The sequence below is a fragment of the Salmo salar genome, chromosome 09, assembly GCF_965601325.2.
Source record: "Salmo salar chromosome 09, fSalSal1, whole genome shotgun sequence".
Lineage (NCBI taxonomy): Eukaryota > Metazoa > Chordata > Actinopteri > Salmoniformes > Salmonidae > Salmo > Salmo salar.
In genome coordinates, this window is record NC_138299.1 from 143,958,307 (window position 1) to 143,978,507 (window position 20,201).

At 43.7% G+C, this 20,201-nt stretch overlaps 1 protein-coding gene across 3 annotated transcripts in view; it reads right to left on the reverse strand.

Moving 5' to 3' along the window:
- Nucleotides 1-20,201, reverse strand: part of LOC106613064 (endothelin-converting enzyme-like 1) — a 38,890-nt gene that overhangs the window by 16,568 nt on the left and 2,121 nt on the right. For 2 of the 3 annotated variants that reach the window (XM_014214951.3, XM_014214948.3), the window contains exons 2-6: nt 13,481-14,667; nt 13,269-13,337; nt 12,932-13,042; nt 12,757-12,849; nt 10,671-10,795 (exon numbers count right to left, since the gene is read on the reverse strand). In XM_014214951.3, coding sequence (XP_014070426.3) covers nt 10,671-10,795; nt 12,757-12,849; nt 12,932-13,042; nt 13,269-13,337; nt 13,481-14,341 — 1,259 coding nt within the window. In that variant the 5' untranslated portion in view covers nt 14,342-14,667. The remainder of the gene's footprint in view (nt 1-10,670; nt 10,796-12,756; nt 12,850-12,931; nt 13,043-13,268; nt 13,338-13,480; nt 14,668-20,201) is intronic. The other variant, XM_014214949.3, reaches the window with a different exon arrangement.

Consider the following 20,201-nt stretch of genomic DNA (forward strand, 5'->3'; position numbering starts at 1 on the left):
CTCGCCATCACGGTTGACAACTCCCTTGTGTCCTCCTCCCAGAGTGCTAAGAGCCTCGGCGTGACCCTGGACAACACCCTGTCGTTCTCCACTAACATCAAGGCGGTGACCCGATCCTGTAGGTTCATGCTCTACAACATTCGCAGAGTACGACCCTGCCTCACACAGGAAGCGGCGCAGGTCCTAATCCAGGCACTTGTCATCTCCCGTCTGGATTACTGCAACTCGTTGTTGGCTGGGCTCCCTGCCTGTGCCATTAAACCCCTCCAACTCATCCAGAACGCCGCAGCCCGTCTGGTGTTCAACCTTCCCAAGTTCTCTCACGTCACCCCGCTCCTCCGCTCTCTCCACTGGCTTCCAGTCGAAGCTCGCATCCGCTACAAGACCATGGTGCTTGCCTACGGAGCTGTGAGGGGAACGGCACCTCCGTACCTTCAGGCTCTGATCAGGCCCTACACTCAAACAAGGGCACTGCGTTCATCCACCTCTGGCCTGCTCGCCTCCCTACCTCTGAGGAAGCACAGTTCCCGCTCAGCCCAGTCAAAACTGTTCGCTGCTCTGGCACCCCAATGGTGGAACAAGCTCCCTCACGACGCCAGGACAGCGGAGTCAATCACCACCTTCCGGAGACACCTGAAACCCCACCTCTTTAAGGAATACCTAGGATAGGATAAAGTAATCCTTCTAACCCCCCCCCCGCTTAAAAGATTTAGATGCACTATTGTAAAGTGGTTGTTCCACTGGATATTATAAGGTGAATGCACCAATTTGTAAGTCGCTCTGCTAAATGACTTAAATGTAAATGTAAATGTACTGGTCTGAGGCTAAACCACATGAATAACAACATTGGACACTTTATGGAACACAAAGCCTTCACTATCTCATCCTGGAATATCCAAGGCCTGAGGTCATCTGCCTTTGGCTTAAAGACTTCACCCAAAAAATCAGAAGTACAGACATTGTCATCCTACAAGAAACATGGTATGAGGCAGGCCCACTGGTTTCCCTCTACTGTAGTTTACAGAGAGCTGGCAGTCCCCTGGAGGGGGAAATCAATAATTTCCAGTCCAGGGACATGTAATAGTCTGTGGCTAAATGTCAGAACTGGACAAGAACCTGACACTCTCAGCACACAGGTGGACAAACACCTACCTGGAGGTGACAGCATTCCCTCCCCCATATGCCCCCTTAGGCACAACTAAGACAACATATCAACAAAAACGGGTCACAACTCCTGCAGCTCTGTTGCACGTTGTGTATGTACATAGTCAATGGTAGGCTTCGAGGGGACTCCTATGGTAGGTACACCTATAGCTCATCTCTTGGCAGTAGTACTGTAGACTACTTTATCACTGACCTCAACTCAGAGTCTCTCAGTGCATTCACAGTCAGCCCACTGACACCCCTATCAGATCACAGAAAAAATCACAGTCTACTTGAACAGAGCAATACTCAATCATGAGGCATCAAAGTCTAAGGAACTGAATAATATTAAGAAATGCTATAGATGGAAGGAAAGTAGTGTGGAAACCTACCTAAAAACAATTAGGCAACAACATTTTTTATCCCTTTTAGACAACTTCCTGGACAATACATTTCACTGTAATAGTGAAGGTGTAAACTTGGCAGTAGAAAACCTAAACAATATATTTTGACCTCTCAGCTTCCCTATCAAATCTAAAAATGTAAAACGGAAAACTGAAGAAAATGAACAACAATGACAAATGGTTTGATGAAGAATGTAAAAACCTAAGAAAGAAATTGAGAAACCTATTCAACCAAAAACATAGAGACCAGAAACCCTGAGCCTACGCCTTCACCATGGTGAATCACTAAAACAATACAGAAATACACTACGGAAAAAGAAGGAACAGCACGTCAGAAATCAGATCAATGTAATTGAGGAATCCTGTCACGCCCTGATCTGAGAGAGACGTTTTTCTCTGTTTAGTTAGGTCAGGGTGTGATATGGGGTGGGCATTCTATGTATTTATATTTCTATGTTTTGGCCAGGTATGGTTTCCAATCAGAGGCAGCTGTCTATCGTTGTCTCTGATTGGGAACCATACTTAGGCAGCCTTTTCCCACCTGTGTTTTGTGGGTAGCTATTTTCTGTTTTGTTATTCAGTGACCTGACAGAACTGTTGGCTTTCATTTTGTTTCTTTTGTTTAAGTGTTTCGTTATCTATAATAAAGTATGAACACTTACCACGCTGCGTTTTGGTCCCCTCTCTACGACAGCCGTAACAAATCCATAGAATCTAACCACTTCAGGGAAAATTGGAAAACACTAAACTAACAACAACACGAAAGGTTATCTATCCAAAATGGAGATGTATGGGTAAACCACTTCTCCAATCTTTTTGGCCCTATAACAAAGAACAAACAGCAAAAATATATACATCATCAAATAAAAATCTTAGAATCAACTATTAAGGACTACCAGAACCCACTGAATTCTCCAATTACATTGAATGAACTGCAGGACAAATTACAAACCTTCCAACCCAAAAAGGCCTCTGATGTTGATGGTATCCTTAAATATACAGACCACAAATTCCAATTGGCTATACTTAAACTCTTTAACATCATCCTTAGCTCTGGCATTTTCCCCAATATTTGGAACCAAGGACTGATCACCCCAATCCACAAAATTGGAGATAAATTTGACCCCAATAACTACTGTGGGATATGTGTCAACAGCAACCTTGGGAAAATCCTCTGCATTATCATTAACAACAGACTCGTACATTTCCTCAGTGAAAACAATGTATTGAGCAAATGTCAAATTGGCTTTTTACCAAACTACCGTACGACAGACCACATATTCACCCTGCACACCCTAATTGATAAACAAACAAAAAAAGACAAAGTCTTCTCATGCTTTGTTGATTTCAAAAAAGCTTCTGACTCAATTTGGCATGAGGGTCTGCTATGCAAATTGATGGAAAGTGGTGTTGGGGGAAAAACATATGACACTATAAAATCCATGTACACAAACAAGTGTGCGGTTAAAATTTAATTTTAAAACAAACCCAATTTCGATAAACTCCCATATCTATTGGGTGAAATACCACAGTGTGCCATCACAGCAGCAAGATTTGTGACCTGTTGCCACAAGAAAAGGGCAACCCAGTGAAGAACAAACACCATTGTAAATACAACCCATATCTATGTTTATTTATCTTCCCTTTTGTACTTTAACTATTTGCACATAATGACATTTGAAATGTCTTTATTCTTTCGGAACTTTTGGGAGTGTAATGTTTACCGTACATTTTTATTGTTTATTTAACTTTTGTTTATTATCTACTTAACTTGCTTTGGCAATGTTAACATATGTTTCCCATTGAGGGAGGGAGGGGAGAGGGGGAGGGAGGGGGAGGGGGAGAAAACAGACAGTAAAAAGAGAGAGGAAGGAGAAAACAGAGAGAGGAGGGAACATGAAGTGAGGGGTTTATCACTGAAATCACCAGGATGGAGAGAAAGGGGGAAAAAACTAAAGAAAAGACAAAATCTCCAGCGACTTGAGGATCAAAGTGGATTGGCTGTAATGCCGGTCGTCACCACAGTGACGATAATAAGGGTGATTATAGTAAAGAGGATTATGATAAGATTATTATTACATTATCTGATATTAGGTGACGTGACATTTTATGAGAGCACTCACCCCACTGTGTGTCTCTTTTCTCATTTCAAAGAACATCTTACTCAAGAACTGATATAACTACATACAAGAACAGAGAAAAGGAGGAAAGGAGATAAGAGCAGGAATACAGCTGGAGGGAGAGAGGGAGTTGGTATGAAGGATGAGGGAGGGAGGGGGTATGAATGATGAGAGAGGGAGTTGGTATGAAGGATGAGGGAGGGAGGGGGTATGAATGATGAGGGAAGGAGGGGGTATGAATGATGAGAGAGGGAGGGGGTATGAAGGATGAGGGAAGGAGGGGGTATGAAGGATGAGGGAAGGCGAGAGGGAGGGGGTATGAAGGATGAGGGAGGGAGGGGGTATGAAGGATGAGGGAAGGCGAGAGGGAGGGGGTATGACGGATGAGGGAGTTGGTATGAAGGATGAGGGAGGGAGAGAGGGAGGGAGGGGGTATGAAGGATGAGGGAGGGAGGGAGTTGGTATGAAGGATGAGGGAGGGAGAGAGGGAGGGAGGGAGGGGGTATGAAGGATGAGGGAGGGAGGGAGTTGGTATGAAGGATGAAGGAGGGGGAGGGGGTATGAAGGATGAGGGAGGGTGTATGAAGGATGAGGGAGGGGGGGTATGAAGGATGAGGGAAGGCGAGAGGGAGGGGGTATGACGGATGAGGGAGTTGGTATGAAGGATGAGGGAGGGAGAGAGGGAGGGAGGGGGTATGAAGGATGAGGGAGGGAGGGAGGGAGTTGGTATGAAGGATGAAGGAGGGAGAGAGGGAGGGAGGGGGTATGAAGGATGAGGGAGGGAGGGAGGGAGTTGGTATGAAGGATGAGGGAGGGAGAGAGGGAGGGAGGGGGTATGAAGGATGAGGGAGGGAGGGAGGGAGTTGGTATGAAGGATGAAGGAGGGGGAGGGGGTATGAAGGATGAGGGAGGGTGTATGAAGGATGAGGGAGGGGGGGTATGAAGGATGAGGGAAGGCGAGAGGGAGGGGGTATGAAGGATGAGGGAGGGAGGAGGTATGAAGGATGAGGGAAGGAGGGGGTATGAAGGATGAGGGAAGGCGAGAGGGAGGGGGTATGAAGGATGAGGGAGGGAGGAGGTATGAAGGATGAGGGAAGGAGGGGGTATGAAGGATGAGGGAAGGCAAGAGGGAGGGGGTATGAAGGATGAGGGAGGGAGGAGGTATGAAGGATGAGGGAGGGAGTATGAATGATGAGGGAGGGGTTATGAAGGATGAGGGAGGGGGTATAAATGATGAGGGAGAGGGAGTTAGTATGAGGGATGAGGGAGAGAGAGAGGGAGGAGGTATGACGGATGAGGGAGGGGGTATGAATGATGAGGGAGAGGGAGTTAGTATGAGGGATGAGGGAGAGAGAGAGGGAGGAGGTATGACGGATGAGGGAGGGGGTATGAAGGATAAGGGAGGGAGGGAGTTGGTATGAAGGATGAGGGAGGGAGAGAGGGAGGGAGGGAAGGAGGGAGTTGGTATGAAGGATGAAGGAGGGGGAGGGGGTATGAAGGATGAGGGAGGGTGTATGAAGGATGAGGGAGGGGGGGTATGAAGGATGAGAGAGGGTGTATGAAGGATGAGGGAGGGGGGGTATGAGGATGAGAGAGGGAGGGTGGAGGTGTAAAGAAATATATTGAAATTGAAATATAAAAAAGCTATAGAGACAGACCATCAATTGAAATGTACTGTAATTATATGAACTAAAATGAACTGAGAGACAGTAAGCTACAGACAGACAGGTGTGAAGTGTAGTGTAGTGTAGTGTAGAGTAGAGTAGAGTAGAGTAGTGTAGTGTAGTGTAGTGTAGAGTAGAGTAGAGTAGAGTAGTGTAGTGTAGTGTAGTGTAGTGTAGCGTAGAGTAGCGTAGAGTAGCGTAGTGTAGTGTAGTGTAGTGTAGTGTAGTGTAGTGTAGTGTAGTGTAGAATAGAGCATAACACCAGTCAGTATTGGAGAGCTGTCAGCAGTAGTAACAGGCAACCTGACTCCCACTAGCCCTCACAGCCACCTCTGGAGTCTGGCAAGAGCTGCCTTTAACATCACAACAGCACAACACCCCCACATACACACACACTCAAAAACAAATGTATACACACTGTGACACTTCAACATGACACAACATAAAGTAACAACCCTACTAGTAACAACCCTAGTAAAACAAATGTATACACACTATGACACTTCAACATGACATAACATATAGTAACAACCCTAGTAAAACAAATGTATACACACAATGACACTTCAACATGACACAACATATAGTAACAACCCTAGTAAAACAAATGTATACACACTGTGACACTACAACATATAGTAACAACCCTAGTAAAACAAATGTATACACACTATGACACTTCAACGTATAGTAACAACCCTAGTAAAACAAATGTATACACACTATGAAACTACAACGAATAGTAACAACCCTAGTAAAACAAATGTATACACACTATGACACTTCAACATGACACAACGTATAGTAACAACCCTAGTAAAACAAATGTATACACACTATGACACTTCAACATGACACAACATATAGTAACTACCCTACTAGTAACAACCCTAGTAAAACAAATGTATACACACTGTGACACTTCAACATATAGTAACAACCTTAGTAAAACAAATGTATACACACTATGACACTTCAACATGACATAACGTATAGTAACAACCCTAGTAAAACAAATGTATACACACTATGACACTACAACGTATAGTAACAACCCTAGTAAAACAAATGTATACACACTGTGACACTTCAACATGACACAATGTATAGTAACAACCCTAGTAAAACAAATGTATACACACTATGACACTTCAACATGACATAACGTATAGTAACAACCCTACTAGTAACAACCCTAGTAAAACAAATGTATACACACTGTGACACTTCAACATGACACAACATATAGTAACAACCCTAGTAAAACAAATGTATACACACTGTGACACTTCAACGTATAGTAACAACCCTAGTAAAACAAATGTATACACACTGTGACACTTCAACGTATAGTAACAACCCTAGTAAAAACAATGTATACACACTATGACACTTCAACATGACACAACATATAGTAACAACCCTAGTAAAACAAATGTATACACACTATGACAATTCAACATGACACAACGTATAGTAACAACCCTAGTAAAACAAATGTATACACACTGTGACACTTCAACGTATAGGAACAACCCTAGTAAAACAAATGTATACACACTGTGACACTTCATCGTATAGTAACAACCCTAGTAAAACAAATGTATACACACTATGACACTTCAACATGACATAACGTATAGTAACAACCCTAGTAAAACAAATGTATACACACTATGACACTTCAACGTATAGTAACAACCCTAGAAATACAAATGTATACACACTATGACACTTCAACATGACATAACGTATAGTAACAACCCTAGTAAAACAAATGTATACACACTATGACACTTCAACATGACACAACATATAGTAACAACCCTAGTAAAACAAATGTATACACACTATGACACTTCAACATGACACAACATATAGTAACAACCCTAGTAAAACAAATGTATACACACTATGACACTTCAACATGACATAACGTATAGTAACAACCCTAGTAAAACAAATGTATACACACTATGACACTTCAACATGACACAACATATAGTAACAACCCTAGTAAAACAAATGTATACACACTATGACACTTCAACATGACATAACGTATAGTAACAACCCCAGTAAAACAAATGTATACACACTATGACACTTCAACGTATAGTAACAACCCTAGTAAAACAAATGTATACACACTGTGACACTACAACGTATAGTAACAACCCTAGTAAAACAAATGTATACACACTATGACACTTCAACATGACATAACATATAGTAACAACCCTAGTAAAACAAATGTATACACACTATGACACTTCAACATGACATAACGTATAGTAACAACCCTACTAGTAACAACCCTAGTAAAACAAATGTATACACACTATGACACTTCAACATATAGTAACAACCCTAGTAAAACAAATGTATACACACTGTGACACTTCAACATGACATAACGTATAGTAACAACCCTACTAGTAACAACCCTAGTAAAACAAATGTATACACACTATGACACTTCAACATGACACAACATATAGTAACAACCCTAGTAAAACAAATGTATACACACTATGACACTTCAACATGACACAACATATAGTAACAACCCTAGTAAAACAAATGTATACACACTATGACACTTCAACATGACACAACATATAGTAACAACCCTAGTAAAACAAATGTATACACACTATGACACTTCAACATGACACAACATATAGTAACAACCCTAGTAAAACAAATGTATACACACTATGACACTTGAACATGACACAACATATAGTAACAACCCTAGTAAAACAAATGTATACACACTGTGACACTTCAACGTATAGTAACAACCCTAGTAAAACAAATGTATACACAATATGACACTTCAACATGACACAACATATAGTAACAACCCTAGTAAAACAAATGTATACACACTGTGACACTACAACGTATAGTAACAACCCTAGTAAAACAAATGTATACACACTATGACACTTCAACATGACATAACATATAGTAACAACCCTAGTAAAACAAATGTATACACACTATGACACTTCAACATGACATAACGTATAGTAACAACCCTACTAGTAACAACCCTAGTAAAACAAATGTATACACACTATGACACTTCAACATATAGTAACAACCCTAGTAAAACAAATGTATACACACTGTGACACTTCAACATGACATAACGTATAGTAACAACCCTACTAGTAACAACCCTAGTAAAACAAATGTATACACACTATGACACTTCAACATGACACAACATATAGTAACAACCCTAGTAAAACAAATGTATACACACTATGACACTTCAACATGACACAACATATAGTAACAACCCTAGTAAAACAAATGTATACACACTATGACACTTCAACATGACACAACATATAGTAACAACCCTAGTAAAACAAATGTATACACACTATGACACTTCAACATGACACAACATATAGTAACAACCCTAGTAAAACAAATGTATACACACTATGACACTTCAACATGACACAACGTATAGTAACAACCCTACTAGTAACAACCCTAGTAAAACAAATGTATACACACTGTGACACTACAACATATAGTAACAACCCTAGTAAAACAAATGTATACACACTATGACACTTCAACATGACACAACGTATAGTAACAACCCTACTAGTAACAACCCTAGTAAAACAAATGTATACACACTATGACACTTCAACATGACATAACGTATAGTAACAACCCTAGTAAAACAAATGTATACACACTGTGACACTACAACGTATAGTAACAACCCTAGTAAAACAAATGTATACACACTGTGACACTTCAACATGACACAACGTATAGTAACAACCCTAGTAAAACAAATGTATACACACTATGACACTTCAACATGACACAACATATAGTAACAACCCTAGTAAAACAAATGTATACACACTATGACACTTCAACATGACACAACATATAGTAACAACCCTAGTAAAACAAATGTATACACACTATGACACTTCAACATGACACAACATATAGTAACAACCCTAGTAAAACAAATGTATACACACTATGACACTTCAACATGACACAACATATAGTAACAACCCTAGTAAAACAAATGTATACACACTATGACACTTCAACATGACACAACATATAGTAACAACCCTAGTAAAACAAATGTATACACACTATGACACTTCAACATGACACAACGTATAGTAACAACCCTACTAGTAACAACCCTAGTAAAACAAATGTATACACACTATGACACTTCAACATGACATAACGTATAGTAACAACCCTAGTAAAACAAATGCATACACACTATGGCACTACAATGTATAGTAACAACCCTAGTAAAACAAATGTATACACACTGTGACACTACAACGTATAGTAACAACCCTAGTAAAACAAATGTATACACACTATGACACTTCAACATGACATAACGTATAGTAACAACCCTAGTAAAACAAATGTATACACGCTATGACACTTCAACATATAGTAACAACCCTAGTAAAACAAATGTATACACACTGTGACACTTCAACGTATAGTAACAACCCTAGTAAAACAAATGTATACACACTGTGACACTACAACGTATAGTAACAACCCTAGTAAAACAAATGTATACACACTGTGACACTACAACATATAGTAACAACCCTAGTAAAACAAATGTATACACACTATGACACTTCAACATGACATAACGTATAGTAACAACCCTAGTAAAACAAATGTATACACACTGTGACACTACAACGTATAGTAACAACCCTAGTAAAACAAATGTATACACACTGTGACACTTCAACGTATAGTAACAACCCTAGTAAAACAAATGTATACACACTATGACACTTCAACATGACACAACATATAGTAACAACCCTAGTAAAACAAATGTATACACACTATGACACTTCAACGTATAGTAACAACCCTAGTAAAACACATGTATACACACTATGACACTTCAACGTATAGTAACAACCCTAGTAAAACACATGTATACACACTATGACACTTCAACGTATAGTAACAACCCTAGTAAAGGCCACACACACTAATTCAGCAACTCCTACAAAAGTTCTTACACATGCTCAAAACTCATGTATCTTATGCCATTGATTTTCCATGTAACTCTCTAACCTTTGCATTCTTCCTCTGCCTCTCATCCACCCTTTCCCTCCTCTCCTCCCACCCACCCTCCCACCCTTCCCCTCCTCCCACCCTTCCCTCCTCCCACTCTCCCACCCTTCACCTCCTCCCCTCCTCCCACCCTTCCCTCCTCCCACCCTTCACCTCCTCCCACCCTCCCACCCTTCCCCTCCTCCCACCCTCCCTCCCTCCCTCACCTTTTGGAGGTGGTCTTGATGATCTCGGAGACTTTCTCCATGTAGTCAGTAGCCAACACCACAATCTCTTCATCCTCAGAGAAGTTATCATGGAAGATTCTGTCCAACAAACGTTTCCAGTGCAGCTGTGGAGACAGGTTACAGGAGAGGAGAGAGCAGAAAGAGGAGAGGACAGGAGAGGAAAGGAGAGGAAAGGAGAGGACAGGAGAGGAGAGAGCAGAAAGAAGCAGGAAGAGGAAAAGAAAGGAGAGGAGAGGAGGAAGAGGAAAGGAGAGGGAGGGAGCAGGAAGAAAAAGGAGAGGGAGAGAGCAGGGAGAGGAGAGGAGAGGAGAGGAGAGGAGAGGAGAGGAGAGGAGAGGAGAGGAGAGGAGAGGAGAGGAGAGGAGAGGAGAGGAGAGGAGAGGAGAGGAGAGGAGAGGAGAGGAGAGGAGAGGAGAGGAGAGGAGAGGAGAAAAGAGGAGAGGAGAGAGCCAGAAGAGGAAAGGGGAGGGAGAGGAGGTTTGAGTTTCAGCAAGATAAGAAAACATGATTGTTGTCACACTGCTCTGATGAAAGGAAGGGGGAGTTCCAACAAGCCTTTATTTTATCAGTAAGGAAAGTGAAAATGCTGCCTCCACAATATCAAAAACATATAGAGGATAACAAGAAGGTAAAGCCCTAGAAACTGCTGCTCACAGTTTAGGTCATCCACAACACAAAGTTCCTCCTTAACTTCTAAGCATACAGCATCCCTGTAATCCCAAATGGTCTCATAATCTCCCACTATTATTAACAGGCAATAGTGGGATAGTAGAAAAGAGTGCGAGAGAGTGAAAGCGGGAAAGGTGGAGAGGGATAAATCAGTATGAACGTAATTTGACCATGTCTGTCTGTCTGAGCGTGGACTGATGTAGGCTCTCTTAATTTGAGCCAGTTTGCTTCAGCTGGAAAATAATCCTGCAGCAAAAGGAAATGTGAATTATTATGAGGATTTTAATGAATGTACATTTTTGAAGCTGTTGACACTTTTTTTTCGGCCAAATCAAGTCAGAAATTTCAAAGTGGAAATTACAAACCTTAGAAGCCTTTTTAAAATCCAAATACACTACAAATTTGCATTTCGTGCTGCGCAATAAAATTCTCAGCAACAAAAGAGTGATCAATTAATATCCTACATCTGTATATCTAATTGTCCATCTTTCTAACCAACAGTTACAGCTACTGCCTATTACTCCTCCCCTGGGTTTTGCTGTCTGTCTCTACATCCATCTGTCTGTCTCTCTGTATGTCATTTTCACTCTCCATTTGCATATTTTTAGTAATCTCTTTCACATTTCTTGTATTCTTTCTTTCTTTCTTTCTTTCTTTCTTTTTCTCTCATGTTTCTTTCTCTCGTTTTATCAGTGATGCTAGTGAAGCTCACATCATCCATCTCTCTCTCCGTTCATGTCCACTCCCCCCTTCGCTCCCCTCCCCTCCCTTCTTCTCCAATCAGAAGTGATGGAGCAGCTCTGAATTCTCCATCAGTTTCCTGCTGCTCTCCAACGCACCTTATGGCTCTCCCCTCCTGTCTTCCCCCCTCTCCTCCCTCTTTCTCTACCCGCCCAGTCCCTCTGTCCCCCAGATTCATTCCATATGCTCCCCCATCGGTTCCCCTCTCTCTCCTTTCCCCCCTCCTCCCTCTATCCTCCTTCTGTAGTCCCCCTGTCGACCACCATTTATCCAGTCCTCTCCCTTTCTCTACCCTCTCTCTCCCTCCCACCTCCCTCGTTCCGTAGCCCCCCGTTGGTCTCCTTCTATCCCTGCAGGGCGGACAGCTTCGCTGAGCCACAGAGGCGTGAGTATGAATGGTTTACAGGGCGTAGAATGGACCCCCGCCTCGCACGCACACACACTCTTCACAATGCTCTGCTGGAGTTCAGCTCTTAATCCATCATACTTCTGCACACACACACATACACACACAAACACACACACACACACACACACACACACACACACACACACACACACACACACACACACACACACACACACACACACACACACACACACACACACACACACACAATACAGATATAAAGATGTGTGTGTGTGTGGTACTCACACTGGGAGCGATGCGCTGTAGTTGTCTCAGGGTGATGCGGTTGTACATAATGCTGATGTCCTTTCTCTGTTCATCATACTCAGACACAGTGATCTGAAACAGAGGGGAAGAAACATTACAACTGAACACACACACACACACACACACACACACACACACACAGACATACACTTACGCTGGCCAGGCGTGTTTCCAGCTGTAGGATCTCTTTGGACTTCTGAGTGGCATTGTGAGCTCCCAGCATGCTTAGCAGACGCTCCATCAGGGCCTTGTAAGCTGCCAGGATCTGTCCATGACATCATCATTAATGGAGATTGGACAACAACATGACATCATTATTAATGGTCAATGGACAGCAGTGTGACATATGGCGGAGCAGACGGGATAACAAAATAAAACAGCGATGACAGGAACAAACAGGTGGATAGATGGAGAAGAAAGGAATGGGTCGATAAGTGAACAGATGGAGAGATGGAATGGTGGATAGAAAGAGGGAGGGGGTAATCCTTTACCTTCACACTGTCCTCATCCTGCCCCAGGTACAGAGTCCTCTCAGGCAGTGTGAGCCCCTCCTGATCAATCTATAAATACACACACAGTTAAGAGAACACATATGAACACGTGTTAACAACACCGACATGTAAGTAAACAGATGGTATATCAGTCAGATGATGAACAGTAGTTGTTCACAGACAGACAGACACATACATACACACATTCTTACCCTGATAGCGTTGCGTGAGGAGTTCTTATCGTCTACGTTGACAGTGAGAGAGAAGAAGACAGCCGTGCTATACACCCCCTGGGTCCTATAGAGCAGCTCATCAAAGTCTGGTCTGGCTGGTGCAGTACTGCTCTCCCACCCCGCACCACCAGAGGGCGCTCCAACCAGGTCCCACCCGCCACAGCTGTCAATCACCTCCGTCATGGGCCCTGACCCCAGCTTGTCAATCTCATGGATGTTCACACAGGAGCGGTAGAACTCTTTCACCTTGCGTTCAGCCGAGTCCACGGTGCGCCGGCGCACGGGCTCCAGCAGGAGGCGTCGTAGCTTCTCCTCGTTGTGCTCTCCGATGGCGGTGATGATGCCATAGCTCAGCTTGTCCTCTGGGATGCCATGGCGTCGTAGCCAGCCGCCGCAGGCAAAGCTGTAGAAGTCCTGGCAGGGCTGGATGGTGGGGTCGATGTTGGCCTGGACGAAGCGTGCGGCTCGGACTAACGAGCGTTTCTTCTGGCAGTCCTGTCTGCAGTGCGCCTCCTGCTGGAAGTCCAGGGAGATGTATTTGAGTGCCAGCATGCTGCCCAGGATGACACACATCCCCGCAGCGAACACCAGAGCAGAGAGCAGGCAGATCTCCCTGCGGCTCCAACGAGGAAGTCCCTGTCCGCTGTTGATGCCACTCAGGTCCCGACTCCGATCACTAGCCCCGCCCCCTTTGCCTCGGCCCCGCCCAACATTACGGTCCAGGCTCCCGCCCAAGTGCAGGCTCATGCCGTTGCTAAGGGTGCCGCTGCTATAGCGACCACCATACTTGACCTCCTGGAACTCATCGTAGTGGGCCGTGAGGGAGTATGTCTTCTCCATGGCAACGAGGGTTGATTAGCGTTACGTTGTTGTAAAAAGAGAGACTGATAGAGGGAGTGGTGGAAGGTGGTAGAGAGAGGAGTCTTTCAGATGGCCATGTCCCTCCAGGCCTGATATGAGAGAGGAGGGCGCCCACTAGAGGGCTAAAGGGGTAACGCAGCCCAAATGACCTTGGCTCTCCTTAACACACTGCCTCTTGTATGTCTCCTCTGCTACCCTTACCGTTAGAGAGTTAGGGACAACTGAGGCTATCTCTCTTCTTGTCTGTCAGTGTATCTCTTGGGTCTTGGTCTCTTTCCTTTCCCACCAGTGGAGCCTCAGCCTGCCTTTCAATAGAAAAGGAGGAGAGAGAATTATTATTTTTTATCTAGGCAAGTCAGTTAAGAACAAGTTCTTATTTACAATGATGGTCTACCCCGGCCAAACCCTAACCTGGACGAGCGTGGGCCAATTGTACGCCGCCCTATGGGACTCCCAATCACAGCTGGTTGAGATACAGCCTGGAATCGAACCAGGGTCTGTAGGGACGCCTCTTGCACTGAAATGCAGTGCCTTAGACCGCTGCGCCACTCGGGAGGTAAAGGGAGGGAGGGGCGATGAGACAGAAGATGGAATCCATGATTACAACACAGAGATGACGAAGGGTACTGTCTGTTGAGATGCTCTTTTTTTTTTTCTTTCATTCTGTCATTCTTTCCTAAAGTTATTTTGGATTGATTTCTGACACCCATCAATCAGGGAGATGATGTTGCTCTGTGACTCATGACTTGGATGGATCGATAGGGAGTAGTGGAGGAGAAGAGAGAGGGAGGGTTAGGAAGATGGAGAGAGAGGATGAGGGGAGGAGAAGAGAAGAGAGAGGGAAGGAAGGACAGGAGAGAGTGAGAGAGGAGGGGTAGACAGAGATGGAAATAGTGTGGGGGAGTTATTCAGACAGGCAGGAATGGACATTCTGCAGGACTGGTTGTGAGGACACACACACACACACACACAATACAAGTCAGTATTCAATGTCCATCCATGTCTGATGATGTGGAAACTGGCCACTAGGGGCAACAGTGAGTGACCGCGGTTACCTTCGAGGAGGTTTTGGTTTTGTTAAGGTGTTGTGGACAGAGATGGAATGATTCAAGCTCAAATCCAGTGTTAGAAATGTATTTTTGTTTTAAGCCTATCTCAAACCTTAACCATTTGTAGTCAATGCCTAACCTTACATTTCTGAGTTAATGCCTAAACTTCACCTTAAACACTTTGAAATTTGACGTTTGGAATAACTTTGAAATTTGACGTGTAAGAAACATGGATGAACATCTAATTCTGACATGAGATGGTGAGAGCTGGTAGCCCCCCCCCCCCCCCCCCCCCCCCCACACACACACACACACACACACACACACACACACACACACACACACACACACACACACACACACCACACACAAATGGAGCTGGTGATAACTTCACACGCACGTAAAAAGAAGTATAAATTAACAGAGATCGCTATCCCAGGTTTCAGAAGTTCGATAAGTCTGACAATGGCTTTTCACTATAGTGGAGTGTGACAAACAGCAATACACACCTATCATCATAACACATACACACACAGACACAAACACACATTTTTTGCCTCAGGAAAGTGAGCAGAGAGATCAAAGATTTGGAAAGTGGGCAGACTGCTCCAGATCCTCAATACATCACATGTGTAGTATGCCAGTGTGTGTGTTGAGGCCCAGTGTGTGTGTTGAGGCCCAGTGTGTGTGTTGAGACCTAGGGTGTGTGTTGAGGCCCAGGGTGTGTGTTGAGGCCTAGGATGTGTGTTGAGGCCCAGGCTGTGGGTTGAGGCCCAGCGTGTGTGTTGACGCCCAGGGTGTGTGTTGAGGCCCAGGGTGTGTGTTGAGACCTAGGGTGTGTGTTGAGGCCCAGGGTGTGTGTTGAGCCCTAGGGTGTGTGTTGAGGCCCAGGGTGTGTGTTGAGCCCTAGGGTGTGTGTTGAGGCCTAGGATGTGTGTTGAGCCCTAGGGTGTGTGTTGAGACCTAGGGTGTGTGTTGAGGCCCAGGGTGTGTGTTGAGCCCTAGGGTGTGTGTTGAGGCCCAGGGTGTGTGTTGAGGCCCAGGGTGTGTGTTGAGCCCTAGGGTGTGTGTTGAGGCCTAGGATGTGTGTTGAGACCTAGGGTGTGTGTTGAGACCCAGGGTGTGTGTTGAGCCCTAGGATGTGTGTTGAGCCCTAGGGTGTGTGTTGAGACCCAGGGTGTGTGTTGAGCCCTAGGGTGTCTGTTGAGGCCTAGGATGTGTGTTGAGACCTAGGGTGTGTGTTGAGACCCAGGGTGTGTGTTGAGCCCTAGGATGTGTGTTGAGCCCTAGGGTGTGTGTTGAGACCCAGGGTGTGTGTTGAGCCCTAGGGTGTGTGTTGAGGCCCAGGGTGTGTGTTGAGCCCCAGGGTGTGTGTTGAGCCCTAGGATGTGTATTGAGCCCTAGGGTGTGTGCTGAGGCCCAGGGTGTGTGTTGAGCCCTAGGGTGTGTGTTGAGACCTAGGGTGTGTGTTGAGGCCCAGGGTGTGTGTTGAGCCCTAGGGTGTGTGTTGAAGCCCAGGGTGTGTGTTGAGGCCCAGGGTGTGTGTTGAGACCTAGGGTGTGTGTTGAGGCCCAGGGTGTGTGTTGAGCCCTAGGATGTGTGTTGAGGCCCAGGGTGTGTGTTGAGGCCCAGTGTGTGTGTTAAGGCCCAAGATGTGTGTTGAGGCCCAGGGTGTGTGTTGAGACCCAGGGTGTGTGTTGAGCCCTAGGGTGTGTGTTGAGCCCTAGGGTGTGTGTTGAGGCCCAGTGTGTGTGTTAAGGCCCAAGATGTGTGTTGAGGCCCAGGGTGTGTGTTGAGACCCAGGGTGTGTGTTGAGCCCTAGGGTGTGTGTTGAGCCCTAGGGTGTGTGTTGAGGCCCAGGGTGTGTGTTGAGGCCCAGGGTGTGTGTTGAGGCCCAGGGTGTGTGTTGAAACCTAGGGTGTGTGTTGAGGCCCAGGGTGTGTGTTGAGGCCCAGGGTGTGTGTTGAGGCCCAGGGTGTGTGTTGAAACCCAGGGTGTGTGTTGAGACAACAGTGTGTGAGCATCTGGCTCTGTGTTTGTTTGGCTGTTACTAGTCTACCAAATCAAACCAGTGAGTTGTATTTCCCTTGCATTTAGACTTGGCAGCCATTGTAATTGTGATTATCTTTCTCTACAATTCATTATTGAAGAGTTTAATTCCAAAACGATGTATCCACCAATTTTTCACATTTGTGTTTTTTCATCAGAAATGATTGCGTATGGGTATCTTCGTGTGTGTGTAAAATATTATTGTTCTATGATTTTGAATTCATATATTTTATATGTATCCATTGTTTAGCTGGAATAGAATGTTAGTATCCTGCATATTTGATTGTGATATGTGGTGGTCTCAACTAGAAACAGTATCTTCAGATGACTACATTAACTCTAAGTCACTCTGGATAAGAACATTACTAAATGACTAAAATATCAAATGGAAATGTTTTACATACAGATCTCACATTATTTGTTTGAACTATTATTTATAATTATTTTACAAATATTGATGTTACAAATTTATAATTTGTAAATGTCATTATTAAAAGTGTAGTTATTTGCTACATTTAACTGTGTAAAACCTAGCAGTACTACTTATTTCTCTGAGTAATGCGAATATATAGTGTTTTGCAAAAAAACATTATTATGTGTCTCTCTGAAATGAAACCATTAAGTGATAGATTTTAAACAAATACATGTCTGTCATTGAACAAACCCATGCCATGATTAGATATTGGGAAAAAAACACACCAATCTCTTTCACAAGTTCTTTAAACAATATAAGCTAATTTAACAACATTTCAGAAAATTGATATATGGCGTTTTGGAATGAAACTTTTCAATATGTACTCTATGATGACCTGACGTCTACTATGGTCCAGTACACCAAATATTGGTTTTGAGTGTAAAACATCTAGATAAACCCTTTGCACAGCAGTGGACCTAGGTCCAGTGCTGGTTTTGGAAGGAACAATTAGTATTCATAAACAAGAGTATAAACCGCACACTGAAAGAATAAGAAATATAAGTACACAACAAAGTCATTGTTTTTGAGTGTGAGAAAGAACGACACACAAACAGTCTTCATTATATCAGCGTGTGTGTGTCCAGAATCTGAATTTGAGCATGTCTGTGTATAACTAGATCTAACTATAATTGTGGTTTGCATAATCTGTAACAGGATAGGAGGGGAGGAAGAGAGGAGGGGAGGAAGAGAGGAGGGGAGGAAGATGATGTTTGTGCGGAGGGAGAGACATTGGGGACAGAGACACAATCACATCAATGACCTGCCTCCCACTGATGAGATACCAGACTGCAAATCAACATCGCTATGCACACCTGCTGAACTTTAGCCAGTACAGGAACTATAGAGAGGAGGAAGAGAGCAAGAGAGGAGAGGGGGAGAGAGAGTGGTAGAGGCAGAGTTGTTTCTCTGTGTGTGAGGAGAGAACACACTGGGCACAGATGTCAATTCAATGTCTAGTTTTGATTTCAATTTCATTGAGTTGTACACTATTGTAATTTCATTGTTAAATCAACCAAAAATCTCACCATGTCATTGGCTTTAGGTTAAAAGTTGCGTGAAAAAATACTAAATGCCCTTACGTTGAATACTTTTTGCAAATCCCATAACATAGATTTTTGGAGTTGAAATGACGTGGAAACAACGTTGATTCAACCAGTTTTTGCCCAGTGGGAATGGGGGAAAGGGGGAAGAGAGAAAGTGCAATCAAGGGAGAGATGGAGTGAGGTAGAAAATATTTGTTGCTCTCTTTGTGGAAGGGGAAAATAGGAAGAAAAAAGGGTGATAGAAAAAGGGTTGACTGTGAATAGAGCCCCACAGTGGAGGTGTCATAATACCCATAAATCCTAGCGGTCAAACAGGGAAATGGTTCCAATTGTTTATCCACTATTCATTTTTCCCGTAGGGGATTTTTAGAAAAACTTAAAATAAGGGCTGTGTTTCATGTAGGCTTACCCTGGCGTGATATTTTGATAACCATGTAAATCTCTCTTGGACAAGGTGACTTTTATTAATATATTCGGCTCTATTTACTTTCCGATTCAAAAATGCTAATTTGCATCAAAGTAGACATCATGCAAAACTACAAATCCCTGAAAGCTCCTGCATGGCCTCTCTAGTTGACACCTTTGCTAACAAGTGGGGGGGGGGGGGGGGGGGGGGGGGGGTGTACTGGTGTGAAATGAAGGGGGTGGAAAAGAGGGAATGGTGTTTCTTCACAAGATGTCATTATCTATCCTCTCCATCATCCATCACGAGTCACAACTCTCTCCCTCTTTCACACACACACATTACAAACATACTTACTCACACTCCCCACACACCCACCTTAAGCTGTATCTCTTATCAACATACACACACATTCGTAGGATAGCCTCGAGCATGGAGAGGGACACATACACTTACATCCAATCTGTCCTTAAAACAATTACAGAATCATAACACACACTAACTGAGTCCTCTTGCAGTGGGCAGACATAAACTTGTGTTGCCCACACTGCTTGGCTAATGGATTGGATCTGAGTGGCATCACTATGAGAGGAGAGGCTGATGAATGGTTCTGTACCAGACATGATAGGTCTAATGTCTGAGAGTGATATTAATGCTGCGCTCTGTCCTGCACGGTCCATACACACACATTCTTCTATGCGGATTCTCTCTCTCTCTCTCTCTCTCTCTCTCTCTCTATATATATATATATATATACACACTCAGGATGATGCATAGTACCCAACCAGTTGTCAAAGCTTCTCATATGTAACCAATCAGG